This window comes from Anomaloglossus baeobatrachus, chromosome 2 (genome assembly GCF_048569485.1).
Source record: "Anomaloglossus baeobatrachus isolate aAnoBae1 chromosome 2, aAnoBae1.hap1, whole genome shotgun sequence".
Lineage (NCBI taxonomy): Eukaryota > Metazoa > Chordata > Amphibia > Anura > Aromobatidae > Anomaloglossus > Anomaloglossus baeobatrachus.
Window position 1 is genome coordinate 47701266 of NC_134354.1, and position 17199 is coordinate 47718464.

A 17199-nucleotide genomic window follows, 5' to 3' on the forward strand; every position below is an offset into this window, starting at 1 on the left:
ATAAAACAAACAAGCCTCGTTCACCATTTTATTAACCCCTCCCGCACCAAAGCTCCGGCGTAATCCACCGCTCCGACATCCACAGCTCCGGCTCCGGCGTCCTGCACTGCTTCCATCCAGCCGCGACTGTCACAGACAGGCTGAATGCAGCAGACAGCAGAGGTAATTACCGGTCATTTCCCACGGCCGGTAATGTGAACTCACTGCCGACCGTGGGAAATGTAGCGATCTGTCATCTATCTATCCCTCTGTCTGTCTATCTATCTATCCCTCTATCTATTCTTCTGTCTATCTACTATCAGAATTAAATGTATTTTTTTTTTTTTTTTTCTTCAATGTGCTTTATTGCATTGAATGCAATAAAGCACATCCCAACCCGCACGCGGCAAAACCGCGGCAATACCGCGAATAATACCGCGGTAAAGCCGCGGCAAACCGCATGCGGTTTTCGGGTGCGGTTTCCCGCGGTTTTTTACCGCGGGTGCGGTAATCTTTGAGAGGATGAGGAATTTTCTCAAGAAAATTCCATTTCCCAGTGCGCACAGAGCCTTAGTCCAGATCTTTCCAACCACTGCTGTAACTGTGACAGAGGTAACGCTAGCCGCACACTGGAGATGATAGAGAGCCATAAAGGCAGAGTCCGGTTATTTGTCTTAATGGCAACATGGGACATGATACAAAGAACTGGTGCCGGCCGGAGCTGTAGGAACTGGCGGGGAGGCTTTCTGATGTGACAGCAGAGGGTGGTGGTAGGCAGGGTTGGGCATCATTAGTTTAATGTGTACGGGAAACTACAGATAAAAATTGGAAGCAACTTCTAAAATAACCTACTTTTCTGTGTTTACAGCTCTGATGCAGAACTATGCTGTCACGATGACTCTGCGATAGCGGGGAACCAGAGGGCAAATAAGCTGTTCCTCAAGCTAGGGTGGCCCTATGTTATTCCTAACCTTAGGGATACTCCTGATGGTGGAAAGGCCTGAGACTCCTTCCTGGCCCTGGTCCTGACCAGTCCTGATCTGATTCCCCCTCTCACAGGGAGGGACAGGACAGGAGTGTGCTGAAAATCACAGATAAAGACAGACAAGGGAAAACCAAAACTTTGTCAAACAGCACACACACAGGATAAGACAGTAAGATTTTCAGGAGGAAAAACAAGAGCAGGAAAAAAGCTACAAAACAACAACAGGGGTAAACTCCACAACCGCACCAAGCAATAAGTACTGCTTTCTCCAGTAAGTCTAGGACACCACACCTCACAAACCGACAAAGGCAAACTATAGCTGGCATTGGTGAAAGGATTCAACCAGCATAAAAAGGAGGGGAGCAGATGTGATAGGCCTCCCCACAACATGTGATCAAGGGAGCAAGCTGACCAGCAGAGATTAACTCTTGCTAGCCTGCCTATGAATTAGCACACAGCAGATTGACATTTAAGTCTGCCTGTGTTAATCCCAGTGTCAGAATCTGCAATGTGAACAGAACCAGGCGCCACCATGACAGTCGGTGAAGTTTTTGCAAAACTGTGTGATCCATGTGCCACGGGGATGACAAAGCGGTTATTTTTCATTCCCTATAATATTGACTTTTTGTTACCCCGCTCTTGAGAGCATTTTTGGAAACCTTGGTCAGGTATTATCCACACACATCATGTGTATTGTTACATAAATCATCTTGCCGCGTCAGGGTAGTGTAAGAGTGCGGACACATAGGCTGAAGTATTGAACTGGGGGTGGGTAGAGGGACGATGCTTCCGAGGGGATGCCCACTGGGCTCAGGACATGCAGCTCCACATACAGACTATTCACAATCCATTACTGCAGCCTGAAACTAGAGAATTGGGGGGTTCAAAAGTCCCAAAAACATACCACTTTCCCAGCATGTTCTGTATCCAGGTTAGAAGGCTGTGATCTCTGATCAGTTCATACGCGGCTTTGGGGATTTTAGAGGCTTTCATGAACACATCCAAGATGAGAGTCTGTAAGAGGAAACATTTGATAAATCAGGGCATACAAATTATCATTAAAAGCAATTAAAAAGGGACATGCGGCCGTTACGTCCCCCAACACCTGCCGGGACGTGTGCATGATACTGCCCGATTATGCCTGTGATCTGGTACAACCCCTTTAACACTAGAAGTCCCAGGAATTTCGTGCTCCATAGGGTTTCAATGGTAGAAATGTTAAATGACCCCTCTCTGGGACTTCCAGTGTTAATGCCACACTGCAAACGATCTGTGAATGTGCAAACAAAAAAAGTCCATTCCTAGGACTAGTCCTGAAAAACTGACTTTCCTCTGAGCACCCTTCCAATGTGGACTTACATTAATCACCTCGATATTCCCAGACCAGTAGGTTTTGTAAAATATCTGAGAAGGTAATATTACCTGGGACGTCTCATCACACAGGGGACTGTTGTAATAACACATGATGACCACGAAAATCTTCTGGTAATCATACAGCTCGTAGCAATTCTTGTCCCTCATTCCATCACTTAATAATGAGAGAATCCATTCACGCTCCACCTTATGCTGTCATGTAACATAAAAAAAAATGAAAAAAATAAATTCTAACCTTAAGACATAAAGCATTTTTATTAAATGTATTAATATTAGTCTTGACCACTAGAGGGAGCCAGTTGTCTGCTATTTTTTCAATGCCAGCAATAGCAGCACAGTATGCAGTGTGCTCCTGAGCTCCCTCTAGTGGTGGCCGCGGGTAGCTATTGTGTTATCTTATACGGATTTGGTGCTCTGTAGCAGCAGCTTCGAGTGCTATTAAAATACATATTATCAATGACAAGGTGATGAACGATAAACATTCACTTGTGCATAAAGTTTTCAATAATCTAACTGAAAAACACTAGTCAGTCTCTCCCCAGGCTAAAATGGCTGATAACAGGGAACAACTGCATTTAACCTATTATCTACCAATGTCCTTTTTTTGGGACGCCTAATCTTTTGCTTCTAGCAACTAAGATTTAATAATTAATTATTATTATTTTTATTATTATTATTAATAATAACAATAAATAATTAATTTAATAATTATTCATTATAATTTGGCAAATGATGTCTCTGATTCATTAAGACCCAAATCATTAAAAATCTGTCGTTTAATATAAAAAAAAAAAATGAAAATTGCTAATTTGGCAAGTAATGGGTTAACTAAATAGGAAATTAATTAAAAAAATAATACCATGGAACTTACCTCGATGTCAGAGCTATAGAACAGTCTGTAGAAATCTGGGACTTTCTTCAGGTCCAAGTACTCATGAGATAACAGGAACCTGGTTGTCCGGATGTACATATGTTCTTCTGTTTTTTTAAAAAAAGGAAAAACTATTATATGTAAAATATAAAAGAATCTTCAACCCACGGCCTAATTACTTCACACTGAATATTGTTATATAATCAGACATGTAATAAAAGGTCCCTGTGCAAAATGGATACCAGATAAAGGAAGAGGACATAACTGCTTCTGAAGGCTTAATCTGTATGAGGAGAACACAACTGTTTCTAAAGGGTGAACTCTACAAGAGGAGGACAGCTGCTTGTAAAGGGTTAATCTGAGTCTCTTATTAGATAATGTATTAAGATGGCAGCAGTCAGACCACACAAACAGAAGTCTGCAGGATTTACCTTAGCTACTGCTGCCATCCTCCGGCAGCTGCTGATGCATAAAATACTATGACCCATCTTACATTACCTCTTATAAAATGACTGTCAGCTTAAAGTAAGAGACTTACATGCTGCAGTCTCTCAGCCTCGTCCGCATATAGTGGTATCTCAAAGCTCACTAGCAGGAAGTCTCGCAGAACTGGCAAAATAGTGAGGCAGTGGAGAGCCACACTTGGGCCAAAATCAGTTTCCTTTTCGTAAAGAGTCAGAGCTTTCATCACTAAAGACACCCAAATCTCACTAAAGCCAAAATGAACATGGCCGGACCGATTAACCAGCTAATATCTATGGAGCACAAATAAAGAGTGGTTGTGCACTACTGCTTGTCACCTGCGGTACCGCATGTGCCCGGGGTTTCACATGCCGGTGGTCCACATCTAAAGCGGGGTGCGCGTCACAAAGCAAGATCCAAGGATGATAAGGTAAGAAAAGAGGACCGCACTCCTTCGCTGTGCTGGAAACTTTCTTCAAACAGGTGCAAGGTAAAAAGCTGGAGGCAACTTGTATGTCAGCTCCTGCTACGGACGACGGCCGTTTCGCCTATTGATTAGGCTTCCACGGGTCCACCTCACAAAGGATGTTCTTTGGGAGATAAGCCCCTGAGTGATGTCTGGTAGCTGCTCTTTCAGAGAACACAGTAGTAAACGTTCCAGTTTTAGAGGGAGTTGGGAGATTGTTCTACAAACAGCTATCTAATGTCTATGGCCAGCTTATATCAGTACTTTATGCTTCCTAATTACCCATATATTTATGACCGCTTTATAGAATGATGGCTCCAGTTCTGTATGAGCAAATACTGAACTTTTTAGCTCTTGTATATATCAATGCTTCGGTTTTCTATGGCGGCAGCTCCAGAAACACTGTATGTCACTATTTCCAGCATAAATCATAATAACCTGGTCTGAGGATGATCTGAGCAGCGCGAGCGCCATAAAGACTCAGTGTGAATGCCAGCCTGATATTCTCCTTTCTGATTCCGTTCTTTACCACGTCTAGCAGACACTGCAGCTGGAAAGGAAAAACCGTGTTACATCGAATCATGTCTATATTATGTCTGCTCCAATGGCTAAAAATTAACTGATAACTTTTTACATAAAACGCCACATATCCTGAAAATACATAGCAGTAAAAAAAAAAAAAAAAAAAGCTGACAGTAGAGGGAGCTAAAGAGGCAACTGCATACTGAGTACAATATATAACATGCAGTAGGCTCCCTCTAGTGGTGACCTACGGCTATGCAGAAGATTTGTGGCTTTGCATCAGGAAACAGGGCTTAGAATATTATAAAGATATATTATGAAATCAGCACAAAGTGAGACATTGATAAAAGATGGAGATTCCCATAAAGAAAGCATGTGTGACAGTTTAGAGTCCTTACCTGCTTCTTATCTCTGAAGCGTGCCCCTTCCATGTGAGACACAAAGCAGCCCAGGATGTGATAGGCGGCCGCCCTTGTGCTATAATCGTAACTACTGAGTGCAGCGAATGTGAACCCCAGGGCGTTCATTTCCACAAACTTCACACAGTCCACCACGAGTTCTGCAGAAGAGCGACACAGTCACCGACAGACGGGCGTGATTATTTAATTTACAATAAATGATTTTTGGGGGGGTCCCTGAATTACCAATGTTTGCCAGACAGGATTTATTCACTTAAGGACGCGGCTGATTTTAGATTTTTTCATTTTCGTTTTTTTCCTTTTCTTCTCCCAAAAAGTCAAATTTTAAAATTTTTTATCGTTTATATACCAATAGGAGCGCTCATTTTTTTTGCAGATGGAGCAGTAGTTGTAGTTTTGAGTGACACCGTTTATTTTACTATTTAATATACTGAAATATGGTGAAAAAAAATCCAATTCAATTCTGACATTCATTTTAGGGTTTTTATTTTTACGATTAGATGAGTACAATGACGGCAATACTAAACTTGTAAAGGCTTTTTCTACCATCATTTTAGTGACTATTTTAAAACTTAAAAAAGAAGGGAATTTTGTTTACTTACCGTAAATTCCTTTTCTTCTAGCTCCAATTGGGAGACCCAGACAATTGGGTGTATAGCTATTGCCTCTGGAGGCCACACAAAGTATTACACTTAAAAGTGTAAGGCCCCTCCCCTTCTGGCTATACACCCCCAGTGGGATCACTGGCTCACCAGTTTTAGTGCCAAAGCAAGAAGGAGGAAAGCCAATAACTGGTTTAAAGACCAATTCAATCCGAGGAAACATCGGAGAACTGAACCATACCACATGAACAACATGTGTACCCGAAAAAACAGAAAAACCCAGAGAAAACAGGGCGGGTGCTGGGTCTCCCAATTGGAGCTAGAAGAAAAGGAATTTACGGTAAGTAAACAAAATTCCCTTCTTCTTTGTCGCTCCATTGGGAGACCCAGACAATTGGGATGTCCAAAAGCAATCCCTGGGTGGGTAAAAGAATACCTCATGATAGGGCCGTCAAACGGCCCTCTCCTACAGGTGGCCAACCGCCGCCTGAATGACTTATCTACCTAGGCTGGCGTCTGCCGAAGCGTAGGTATGCATCTGATAATGCTTGGTAAAAGTAAGTAGACTCGACCAGGTGGGTGCCTGACACACCTGCTGAGCCGTAGCCTGGTGCCGTAATGCCCAGGATGCACCCACGGCTCTGGTAGAATGGGCCTTCCGTCTTGAGAGAACCAGAAGCCCAGTAGAACTGTAGGTTTCAAGAATTGGTTCCTCGATCCCCCGAGCCAGGGTGGATTTGGAAGCTTGCGACTGTTTACGCCGACCAGCGACAAGGACAAAGAGTGCATCCGGGTGGCGCAGGAGCGCCATGCGGGAAGTAGAACCTGAGTGCTCTCACCAGAACCAACAGATGCAAATCTTTCTGAAATTGATGGACTGGACGAGGACACAAAGAAGGTGAGGTGATATCCTGATTGATATGAAAATGGGATACCACCTTAGGGAGAAATTCCGGAACCGGACGCAGAACTACCCTGTCCTGGTGAAGGACCAGGAAGGGAGTTTGTATGAGAGCGTTGCTAGCTCGGAAACTCTCCTAAGAGACGAGACCGTTACTAGAAGGCCACTTCCCGTGAAAAACGGGAAGGGAGACATCCTTCAAAGGCTCGAAAGGCGGCATCTGGAGAGCAATTAGAACCTTGTTCAGATCTCAGGGCTCTAACGGCCGCTTGTACGGAGTGCTGAGAAGACAAACTCCCCGTAGGAACGTGCGTACCTGAGGAAGTCGTCGTTTCTGAAAAAATACAGATAGCGCTGAGACTTGTCCCTAAAGGGAACTGAGCGACAACCCATTTTCCTACCTAGATTGCAGGAAGGAAGGAAACATAGACGATGCAACCGGCCAGGGAGAAACACCCTGCGCCGAGCACCGAGATAAGAACATCTTCCACGTCCTGTGGTCAATCTTGGCGGACGTTGGTATGCTAGCCTGTCTCATGGTGGCAACCACGTCCTGAGGTAATCCTGACGACACTAGGTTCCAGGACTCAATGCCACACCATCCGGTTGAGGGCCGTAGAATTCAAATGGAAGAATGGCCCTTGAGACAGCCAGTCTGATTGGTCTGGTAGTGCCCCCGGTTAGCCTACCGTGAGGCACCACAGAACTGAGTACCACAACATCCTCGGCCAATTTGTAGCGACGAGGATGGCGCGGCCGCAGTCGGTCTTGATGTAGCGCAGTACTCTGGGCAACAATGCCAGAGGTGGCACCTAAGGTAGCTGGAACTGCGACCAATGCTGAACTAAGGCGTTTGCCGCCAGAGCTCGATGATTGTGGAAACCGTGCCATGAAGCTGGCACATTGTTGTTGTGCCGTGACGCCATTAGATCGACGTCCGGCCTCTGTCAGCGGCGCCAGATCTCCTGAAACCCGTCCGGGTGAGGAGACCATACTCTTTCGGCCACACCTCAGCGACTTAGGAAGTCAGCTTCCTAGTTTCCACACTTGGGATGTGAAATGTGGATATGGTGGATGCCGTGTCTTCCACCCACATCAGAACCTGCCGGACTTCCTGGAAGGCTTGCCGGTTGCGCGTTCTTCCTTGGTGGTTGATGTATGCCACCGCTGTGGAGCTGTCCGACTGAAGTCGGATATGCTTGCTTTCCAGCCGCTGTTGGAAGGGTTGTAGGGCAAGATACACTGCTCTGTGTTCAAGAACATTGATCTGAAGGGTGGACTCCTGCTGAGTCCACGTACCCTGAGCGCTGTAGTGGAGAAAAACTGCTCCCCACCCTGATAGACTCGCGTCTGTCGTAACTATCGCCCAGATGGGGATAGGAAGGACCTTCTTTTTGACCAAGAGGTGAGAAGAAGCCACCATCGTAGAGATTCCTTGGCCGCCTGAGAAAGAACGACGACCCTGTTGAGGGACGTCGACTCCTCGTCCCATTGGCGGAGAATGTCCCATTGTAGTGGACGCAGTAAAACTGCGCGAAAGGAACTGCCTCCATTGCTACCATCTTACGTAGGAAGTGCATGAGGCGTCTCAATGTGTGCGACTGGTTCTTAAAGAAGAGCTTGCAGCCCGTAGTGAATGCTGTTTGTCTAGCGGAAGCTTCACTATCGCTGAGAGAGTAAGAAACTCTATGCCTAGATATGTTATCGATAGGGTCGGGGTCGGATCTGACTTTAAAAAGTTGATGATCCACCCAAAACTCTAGAGAGACTCCAGCGCAACGTTCGGGCAGTGTTGGCATGTTTCCTAAGAGAGTGCCTTGACAAGTAGATCGTCTAAATACGGGACCACAGAGTGACCCTGAGAGTGCAGGACTGTGACTACTGCTGCCCTGACCTTGGCGAAGACCAGTTGGACTGTCGCTAGCCGGAAGGTAGAGCTACGAACAGAAGGTGTTCGTCTCCTATAACGAAGCGTAGAAACGCTAGTGCTCTGGATCAATCGGCACGTGTGGATAAGCATCCTTGATGCCCAATGATGCTAGGAAATATCCTTGGGACCTTGAGGCGATGACATGGCGGAGGGATTCCATCCGGAACTGCCTGGTGTCCACGAGCTTGAGCATTTTTAGATCCAGAACGGGACGGAACGGCCCGTTGTTATAGGTACCGCAAAGAATTTGGGGTAAAAACCGTGACCTTGTTCCTGAAGAGGAACGGGGGTCATCACTCTTTCTGCCTATAGAGTGCACCCTGTTTGCAGAAGAGCAGCGGCCCGGCCGGGAGGTGGAGAAATTCTGAAGAATCGAGTTGGAGGACGAGAAGTGAGCTCTATCCTGTACCCGTGAGACAGAATGTCTCACACTCAATGGTCATTGACCTATGGCAGCTAAATATCGCCAAGGCGGGAGAGCCTGCTACCGACCGAGGCCGCAAGTCATGAGGAAGCCGCCTTGGAAGCGGGTTTTCAGACTGTCGCTTTTTTGGGCGAGACTGAGCCCGCTAAGAATCTTAGCTCCTCTGATCCTTTTGAGTCCACATTGGACGAGGAAAAATGGGACCTGCCCGAGCCTCGAAAAGGCCGAAAACCCCGACTGCCTCTTGCTCTGTTGGGGTTTGTTGTGTCCGGGCTGAGGAAAGGATGAATCCTTACCCCTGGACTGTTTAATGGTTACATCCAACGCTCACCAAACAGTCGGTCAGCAGGAAAAGGCAACTGGTTAGGCAACCTTTTTTGGAAGCCGAATCTGCCTTCCATTCACTTAACGAGCAGACCAGGCTCTGCTTAAAAACACGGAGTAGCGGAGGCTACCGCCGCACGGTTCGCAGAGTCCAGGACAACCTGAACCGCGTAAGAAACAAATGCAGACATTTGAGAGGTTAAGGATGCCACCTGCGGCACAGATGTACGTGTAACCGTGTCAATCTGTGTAAGACAAGCTGAAATAGCTTGGAGTGCCCCAAGGGAGAGAATGCCGGAGCCAACGGTGCGCCGACAGCCTCATAGATGGCTTTCGACCAGAGATCCATCTGTCTGTCAGTGGCATCTTTGAGTTTGCAGTTCCATCTCCCACTGCAACTATGGATCTAGCTACAAGCCTGGAGATTGGAGGATGCCGCTCGGGACATTGGGTCCAGTCCTTGACCAAGTCAGGGGACAGGGATAACGTGTATCCTAAGCCGTTTGGAGAAGCGCATATCTGGATAAGCGTGGTGTTCCTGGACTGCCTCTCTGAAGGCAGAGTGGTCCAGAAAAATACGTGAAGCTGACTCCTCCACTGGAGGAGCTGTGAGAAATAACCCACATTCTATAGATGGACGCTATAAGATTATTTACTATGGCGTCACAATCAGGTGTATCCAGATTGAGAGCGGTGTCAGGATCAGAATCCTGAGCCGCTACTTCCGCCTCATTACACAGCGAGTCCTTCTGTTAGGACCCTGATGAAACCGAGGCCGCTCATAGCGAGCCCGCTTAGGCTGTCTGGGACTGACGTCCGTGCAGAGCCGTGACTCTGGGATGCGTGTGACATTCCCGGAGCTGTTAGTTATTCACACTGAGGGGGGCCATGGATCAATGATTCAACAGTGCCCATATTGTGAGAGACATGTCCGGACTGCTAGGCTTCTAGTATCATAGCCATAGTCTCAGAAAAACTGTCAGTAAATACTGCAGACACCGTCCTCATCCCCTGGCCATTAGTGCATACAATGGGAGTCTATGTAACCTGCCGGCCGTATAGCCGTACATGCTGTACCAGCTGTATAGAAAAACATGTGGTTCTGCACCTTTGTTTTACACAGAGAATATGCTGATAACTCCTCCGCATAATCCAGGAGGGTATATACAACGTGCGACCAAACAGTGCAATGTATATAGTACAAGCATATCTATAAGTGCACTCTGCACTAGTGGGGTTAGCACCACAGGTGCTGCTTAACGCCTGTTGCAGCGATTGTGTGACTATCAGAATGCCAGGGTCTTCCACACTTGTCTCTGTATCGTACAGAAACTGACACTAATGGCTGCCGGCGTCCTTGTAGAGAAGGAAGCCGTGGGCGTGCCTGAGAAAGTGCGGGAATCCGGATTCACAGTGCACACAGTGAGAGGGGTGGAGTATGCAAAACATACTCCAGCTCTCAGCGCTGCTCTATACAGCGTCACGCCCCTACCCTGACTGTCAGGGCTGTGGGCGGTAACGAAGGGAGACTAGGCCCAGAAGCCGGGGACTCGAGTTAACAGCGCGGCCGCCGTAAAAGCGCGGGCCGCGCTGAAGTCCCCGGCGCACCACAAGTGCCAGCCGCGCCGCAGTCCCAGCGGCCGGCGCGACCGATTCATAGAAGTGGCCAGCGTCCCGCCCCTCTCCTGACTGGCAGGTCTGGGGGCGGGAACGAACGGAAGCAGGCCGCAAAAGCCGGGGACTCTAGTTATCAGCGCGGCCGCCGTAAAAGCGCGGGCCGCGCTGAAGTCCCCGGCGCACCACAAGTGCCAGCCGCGCCGCTGCCAGCGGCCGGCGCGACCGATTCCTGGAAGTGGCCAGCGTCCCGCCCCTCTCCTGACTGGCAGGTCTGGGGGCGGGAACGAACGGAAGCAGGCCGCAAAAGCCGGGGACTCTAGTTATCAGCGCGGCCGCCGTAAAAGCGCAGGCCGCGCTGAAGTCCCCGGCGCACTACAAGTGCCAGCCGCGCCGCAGTCCCAGCGGCCGGCGCGACCAATTCCCATAAGTGAGCCTGCTTCAGCGAAGCTGAATGAGGCCATGGCACAGGCGCCGCAGCGCTAATGTCCCCCGGCGCACTACAACACCCAGCATGCTGCGGTGTGAGCGCCAAATGCACGGGGACACAGAGTACCTTGAGGAAGCAGGGCCATGTCCCTGATGTACTCCGCTCCATCCAGCATCTTCTCCAGGGGCTGTAGATGGAGCACGGTCTCAGTGCCTGGAGACCGGTAAATCCCACTTCACCCAGAGCCCTGTAAAAAGGGATGGGGAAGGAATCAGCATGTGGGCTCCTGCCGCCGTACCCGCAATGGGTACCTCAACCTTACAAACACCTCCGACATACAGTGGGGTGAGAAGGGAGCATGCTGGGGACACTATATGTGTCCTCTTTTCTTCCATCCGACATAGTCAGCAGCTGCTGCTGACTAAAAAGTGGAGCTATGCGTGGATGTGTTGCCTCCTTCGCACAAAGCACAAAACTGGTGAGCCAGTGATCCCACTGGGGGTGTATAGCCAGAAGGGGAGGGGCCTTACACTTTTAAGTGTAATACTTTGTGTGGCCTCCAGAGGCAATAGCTATACACCCAATTGTCTGGGTCTCCCAATGGAGCGACAAAGAAAATTACAATTTATGAGTTCTATAATTTTTTTTTTACCCCGTTTTTTTTTTTTTGCACCTGGAGAACTATATTTTTCATTGATGTTTTCGGAAGGGGATTTGCAATATTCTGATAGCTTTTTATTGCATTTTGAGGTGGATGTATGGCAAAAAAATTTTTTGGGAGTTTTAAGTTTTTTTTTTTCCCCCTTCCTGTCGTAAACCGAATGGGTTAAAGGGATCCACCCACCAGGATTTTGCTATTTGAGGTAAAGGCAGTGCCATACAGGCACTAGGATGCTGAATCCAGGCGTACCTGTTGTAGAAAGATCGGATGCTTGGTTGCTGAAATATCTGTAATCAAAGTTGCAAAAATTCTCTGCACTTTGATTGACATCTGCACAGGGGGCGGGCCTTTGTGGGTTGGGTCCTTGCTGTAAATTTCTCCTCCGGCGTCCTCCTGGCTTGCCCCCTTTTCTTTCTTTGAATATTGCACCGCCATTGCTTTTGTTGGTGGCTAATGCGCATTACTACAGTGGTGAGGTCATCATTAAAATGGTGCCGCAGTCCGCACATGTGTGAAGTGATCTCTGGCTCCATTTTATTTAAGACTGTGAAAAAGATTACGAGCAGCATCGGCGCCTGCACAGATTTATTTATATATTTTTTTACATCTGCGCACGCACCCCTAAAGCTCATAGTCTTCCCTTCAGTGTCTTCGATAAAATGGCACCGGAGGTTGAGATATGCGCATGCGCCGTCCCCGGCGCAACGTTAATGAGGACAGCATTACAGTAGAAATGTGCATGCGCAAGCAACATCAGCAATGACGGCGTGGCTCAATATTTAAATAAAGAAAAGGGGGCACGCCATAGAGGACGCAGAAGGAGGAATTTACACCGAGGACCCGACCCACAAAGGCCCGCACCACTGCACCTGTCAAAGTGCAGTGCATTTCTGCAACTTTGATTGAAGATATTTCAGCAACCAAGCATCCGATCTTTCTATAACAGGTATGCCTGGATTCAGCATCTTAGCGCCAAGATGGCACTGCCTTTACCTCATATAGCAAAATCCTGCTGGTTAGTGCCCTTTAAATAAGGTTGTATTTCCATAGAACAGTCATGGCAATATTAATCCTGTTTTATTATTATTTTTTGTCTAAAGGCAAAAAGAGGAAGGGGTAGGTGGGACTACAAATTTGTGTTTTGTTTTTTTCTTTAATTTTTTTTTTTTTAAAAAACTTTTCACTTCATTGCATAGTTCACACAGATGAGACAGGATATAGTGTGAATGATGGTTTCTTAGGACGTCCAGCCTGTAGATGGGGGGGGTTACAGGAGGCCCCCAGCTGACGTACACCCGCATCCACTTCATGACGTACTTTTTTGTCATGGACCTAGAAGGGGCCGATGTCTACCATCATGGCCGGTCATCAGTCTTCTCCTATAGGATAATGTGTATGGTGATTCTTGGTTACCTGGTCTGAGCAGTTCGCTGAAAAGCGGCAGCAAGAAGCAGGGATCATAGATTTCGTGTAAATCCTGTACTGCCCGGTCTTCATACAGGACGTTCTTCCCGGCCTAAAAATTATTCGAAGGGACAAAAAAAAAAAGTTTTAATAATTATAGAGAAATTAAACAAGCAAATACTTTCTTGAGTCACATGGACAAAGCTCAAAGGGAACAGACAGAAAGCCGGCACCTAGAATGGGATGATTGCCGAAAAACATAAATGTAGTTTCTTTCCATTGAATGTGCCCCAAAATGGTGACAATGTTTACATTTTTTTTCAGGGATGTGAGATGATAAAGAATAAATATCTGAGCTTTTGTTTATCTTACAGCATTTAACTTATGGAATAATTTTAGTTTTTTGATGGATCAGACGCAACAATGCCACATGTGCCTATGTTTTATATATCTTATTCACTTCTAAAGCACCATTAATTTCACAGCGCTTCATAGATGTGATCAACACTGTCCCCATTGGGGCTCACAATCTTGTTGAGGATAAAGAATTGAGTATCCAAAAATACTTAATTCAGCCATTTCATAGACTCAGTTATATAGTTCAGTAGATGTGAACTAACTCACATATTTGTGAATGCTTTTGTTTCTTACTAACATGTATATATGTATATTGCATATTCAGTGTATTTTCCTTAACCTCAGTATATACTAGGATATATATATATATGTATAGCAAGATGGCCACCATTTCCTGGTTTACACCCAAGACAGATGGACAATGAAATTCCTGAAGCCTTGGATTGACCAATCCAAGGGGCATATGCAGATCTCTCTACGTCATGAAGCCCTGACCTACGATACTTGATTGGACTAAAACTTTTGTTTACACCCCCTTACTGCTCGGTCTAGAGTCTCTTTCAAACAATAAAGAACACACTTGGTTAAGAGCCGGTCATGGAGATAGATGTAACTGACTTGCTGTGCAGTTATTTTTCATTCTCGTGTGCACCCATGACATTTTAATTAGAAGCAGCAGCCGGATATCAAGAGATCCTTTGAGTCTCATCATCATCGTCATTCTGACCTTGACAACTGGCGACCCAGATGGGACTACCGTAAAGGGTGAGTCAGAGCTTCCATTTTCCGGACGTCTGGGGGCTACTCCACAAGTATCCAGGTGTCGCTTGATAGGATTGATCACCCTTCATTTCGCAGGTAACCATCATATACATTGTGTGTGCTGTTTTACCTGTGGATCGAGAGACACCTGGCGAAAGTGGGTGGTCACTAGTCCGGAGAATGGTAGTGCACCGGAGACCTAACGGTGTGACTGTCACCCGCCGGTGGGCTAGAAGGACCCAGCTCCCATAGGGGCTAGGGGTAGGTTGTAAAGTATCCGGCTGTCTGTAATTAGAAATGGGGTGTTTTCTTGAGTAGCTGTTTATTTGTATATAAGTGTATGGTTAATCAAGCTTGTGATTTCTCTGTTTGGTTCTCGGAGAGTTAATTGCCTGTAGTTTTTTTTTTTCTTCTTCGCTGTGAACAAAGGGAGAAGGGGGGTCTGGTTAAGCCCAGGGATATCCCTGACAGTCTTTCTATTGAGAACAAGGAATGCGAGAGGGGGGAGCACATCCTTACATTCTTACACTCAGAGGAAGCAAAAAGGTGGGGGCTATATGTCCACCAGCTGCTTGAGGCAGAGCGGAGATCAAGTTACACAGCTCCGCAGTCTTTGTATAGTACATTAAGTTGTAATGATTTGAAAGAAAAACAAGTGTTATTTTAGTTTGGATTTGAGAGAAATTAACGGGTTCATGCATTTTTCAGTTTTTTTAACTTGTTTGTTTTTGAACAGAAGTATGAGAACTAGCGATTCCCCTGTGTTGCGGACACAGCCACTGTTTGTTAGATATTAAACATCAGATATTAAATATTAAATATTGAATATTAAATATTAAATGTTGAATATTGAATATTGAGTGTTGGATAGATAATAAACGAGGCGGGAAGGGTTCTGTTAACTTAAAGTGGATTTAGCGTATTCCTCTGCGTATTAAACGCGAGCCACTGTTATGAGCAGGTAGGTCTTCATAACGAGGCAGGAAAGGAACTCACTTTAGTTGAGGTAAGGGTGCTGGAGTTAGCGGATTCTCATGCGTATTAGACGCGAGTCACTGTCAGTGTGTTACAAACGCGGACGAGACGAGAAAGGACTCCATTGGAACGGCCGATCCAATTAAGCACTGTATACTCTGTTCAAAAGATAAATATGTTGTTTTTAGTAGGAGCTGAGAACGCTGTCGCCCTAGTTACAAAAAACGGAAAAAATATAAAAGATTGCAAAAAAGTTGTGTAATATCGTTGGACTACCACTAGATGGCAGGCTGCAACCCATGTATTGAAGTTCAGATTAATCTGTAGTGAGTTTATAATGAAGAACAAAGACCTCATTCACTGTCTGTTGCTGTTTGTAGAATCACTAAATGTTTTTCTCTAGCGGTGCCTTATTGTTCTTCCCTAGAAGTCATTATATCTGGTGCTAATCATATCTCTCCTTTGTATGCTGGAATGCAAATTTACAGGCACTAAAGTATCCCTGGTTTACTACGTAGTTCCAGCCACTCCCAGTACACCCAGGGAGTCACAACATGGATGCTGCACCCGGAAGTCAGGTGCCTGGAACTTCCTGTGGCAGCCGTCTTGCTACACCCACTGATGGCAGTACACCTCATAAGCCACACCCCTCGCAATGGCTCTTTGTTCAAAGCTCTCCACCCATCCCCGGTGGGAGGTGTTCTCTGGTATATATGACTAACACATTTGAATAAGCATAAATAGTATATTTGTTTACTCAGTTATCCCATAAGTGCAAGTCAAAGATAAGTAAGTGAAATTTTTACAGAAATGATGTGGAAATAGATCTGTTCACATAAAATTAATTGGTATTTTAAAAGTCCTGCAGCATTATATCATAAAATAAAATAGAGGAAGGTAAATATATATATCTTTGTATTATGTTAGTTAATTTAAAACAAAAATTGTAAACGACTTACCCCTACTGATGTCAAAATGTATCAAATCCATTTGTAAAAAGGAATTAGGAAAAATGTATAATGCATTCAATGTACATGGGTAATGGATGTGTTCCCTGCTATGTCTTTGTTATAACAAAGGATGAGTTTTTTTTCCCTCTTCCTCTCTCACTTTAAGAAGTAAGAATGGAATGTGTCTCTCTCCAATAGTGACGTAAGTTTGGTTTAACCCTTAGAGTTCAGGGTTTCACATTTTTAGTTTGCTGTTTATACCTGAATAGGGAATATTAAATTTTATGGGATGCGCGATATAATTTGTGTTGTTTTGTTTTTAATGGCGATTTATTTGAACAATATATTTTTATTTTGTGACTCTATCACCTTTTCTGTTTTTACGATTATTTCTAAACCATTCATATATTTTTTTGCCAGTTAGTCGCCTAGTCACAGCTGTCATTTAATCATGTCTCAGTCGTTTCTACTATGAAAGGCTTTTCTTTTCTTTATGGATACAGTGTTGTTTATTGTAAAGTTTTGAAATTTCCCAGTATTGTATATTGTTGTGAGATGTACGTTATTTTCAGTGTTTGTTCATTTTAGTATGTGGCTAATTTATTACCTGCTGTTTTATCTTTTCTTTTAGGGAATACCAGTATAAAAATGCTGAATTTTGCCATATTGGTAAATAAACAATTAAACAAGGGGGGAATAAGGTATTAATTATATTCTCCAGTTTCTTGGAGGGTGCAGTAGGCATATTAGATAGGTTTTGAAGTTGACCTTGGTTTTGAAGCTGACC

The 17199-nt window shown here is 45.5% G+C and overlaps 1 protein-coding gene across 3 annotated transcripts in view; it reads right to left on the reverse strand.

The window, feature by feature from the left end:
* URB1 (URB1 ribosome biogenesis factor) overlaps nt 1-17199 on the reverse strand; it is a 311203-nt gene that overhangs the window by 28346 nt on the left and 265658 nt on the right. For all 3 annotated transcript variants that reach the window (XM_075335040.1, XM_075335039.1, XM_075335038.1), the window contains 6 exons: nt 13378-13480; nt 5058-5218; nt 4576-4687; nt 3210-3316; nt 2387-2530; nt 1869-1978 (listed from right to left, as the gene is read on the reverse strand). In XM_075335040.1, coding sequence (XP_075191155.1) covers nt 1869-1978; nt 2387-2530; nt 3210-3316; nt 4576-4687; nt 5058-5218; nt 13378-13480 — 737 coding nt within the window. The remainder of the gene's footprint in view (nt 1-1868; nt 1979-2386; nt 2531-3209; nt 3317-4575; nt 4688-5057; nt 5219-13377; nt 13481-17199) is intronic.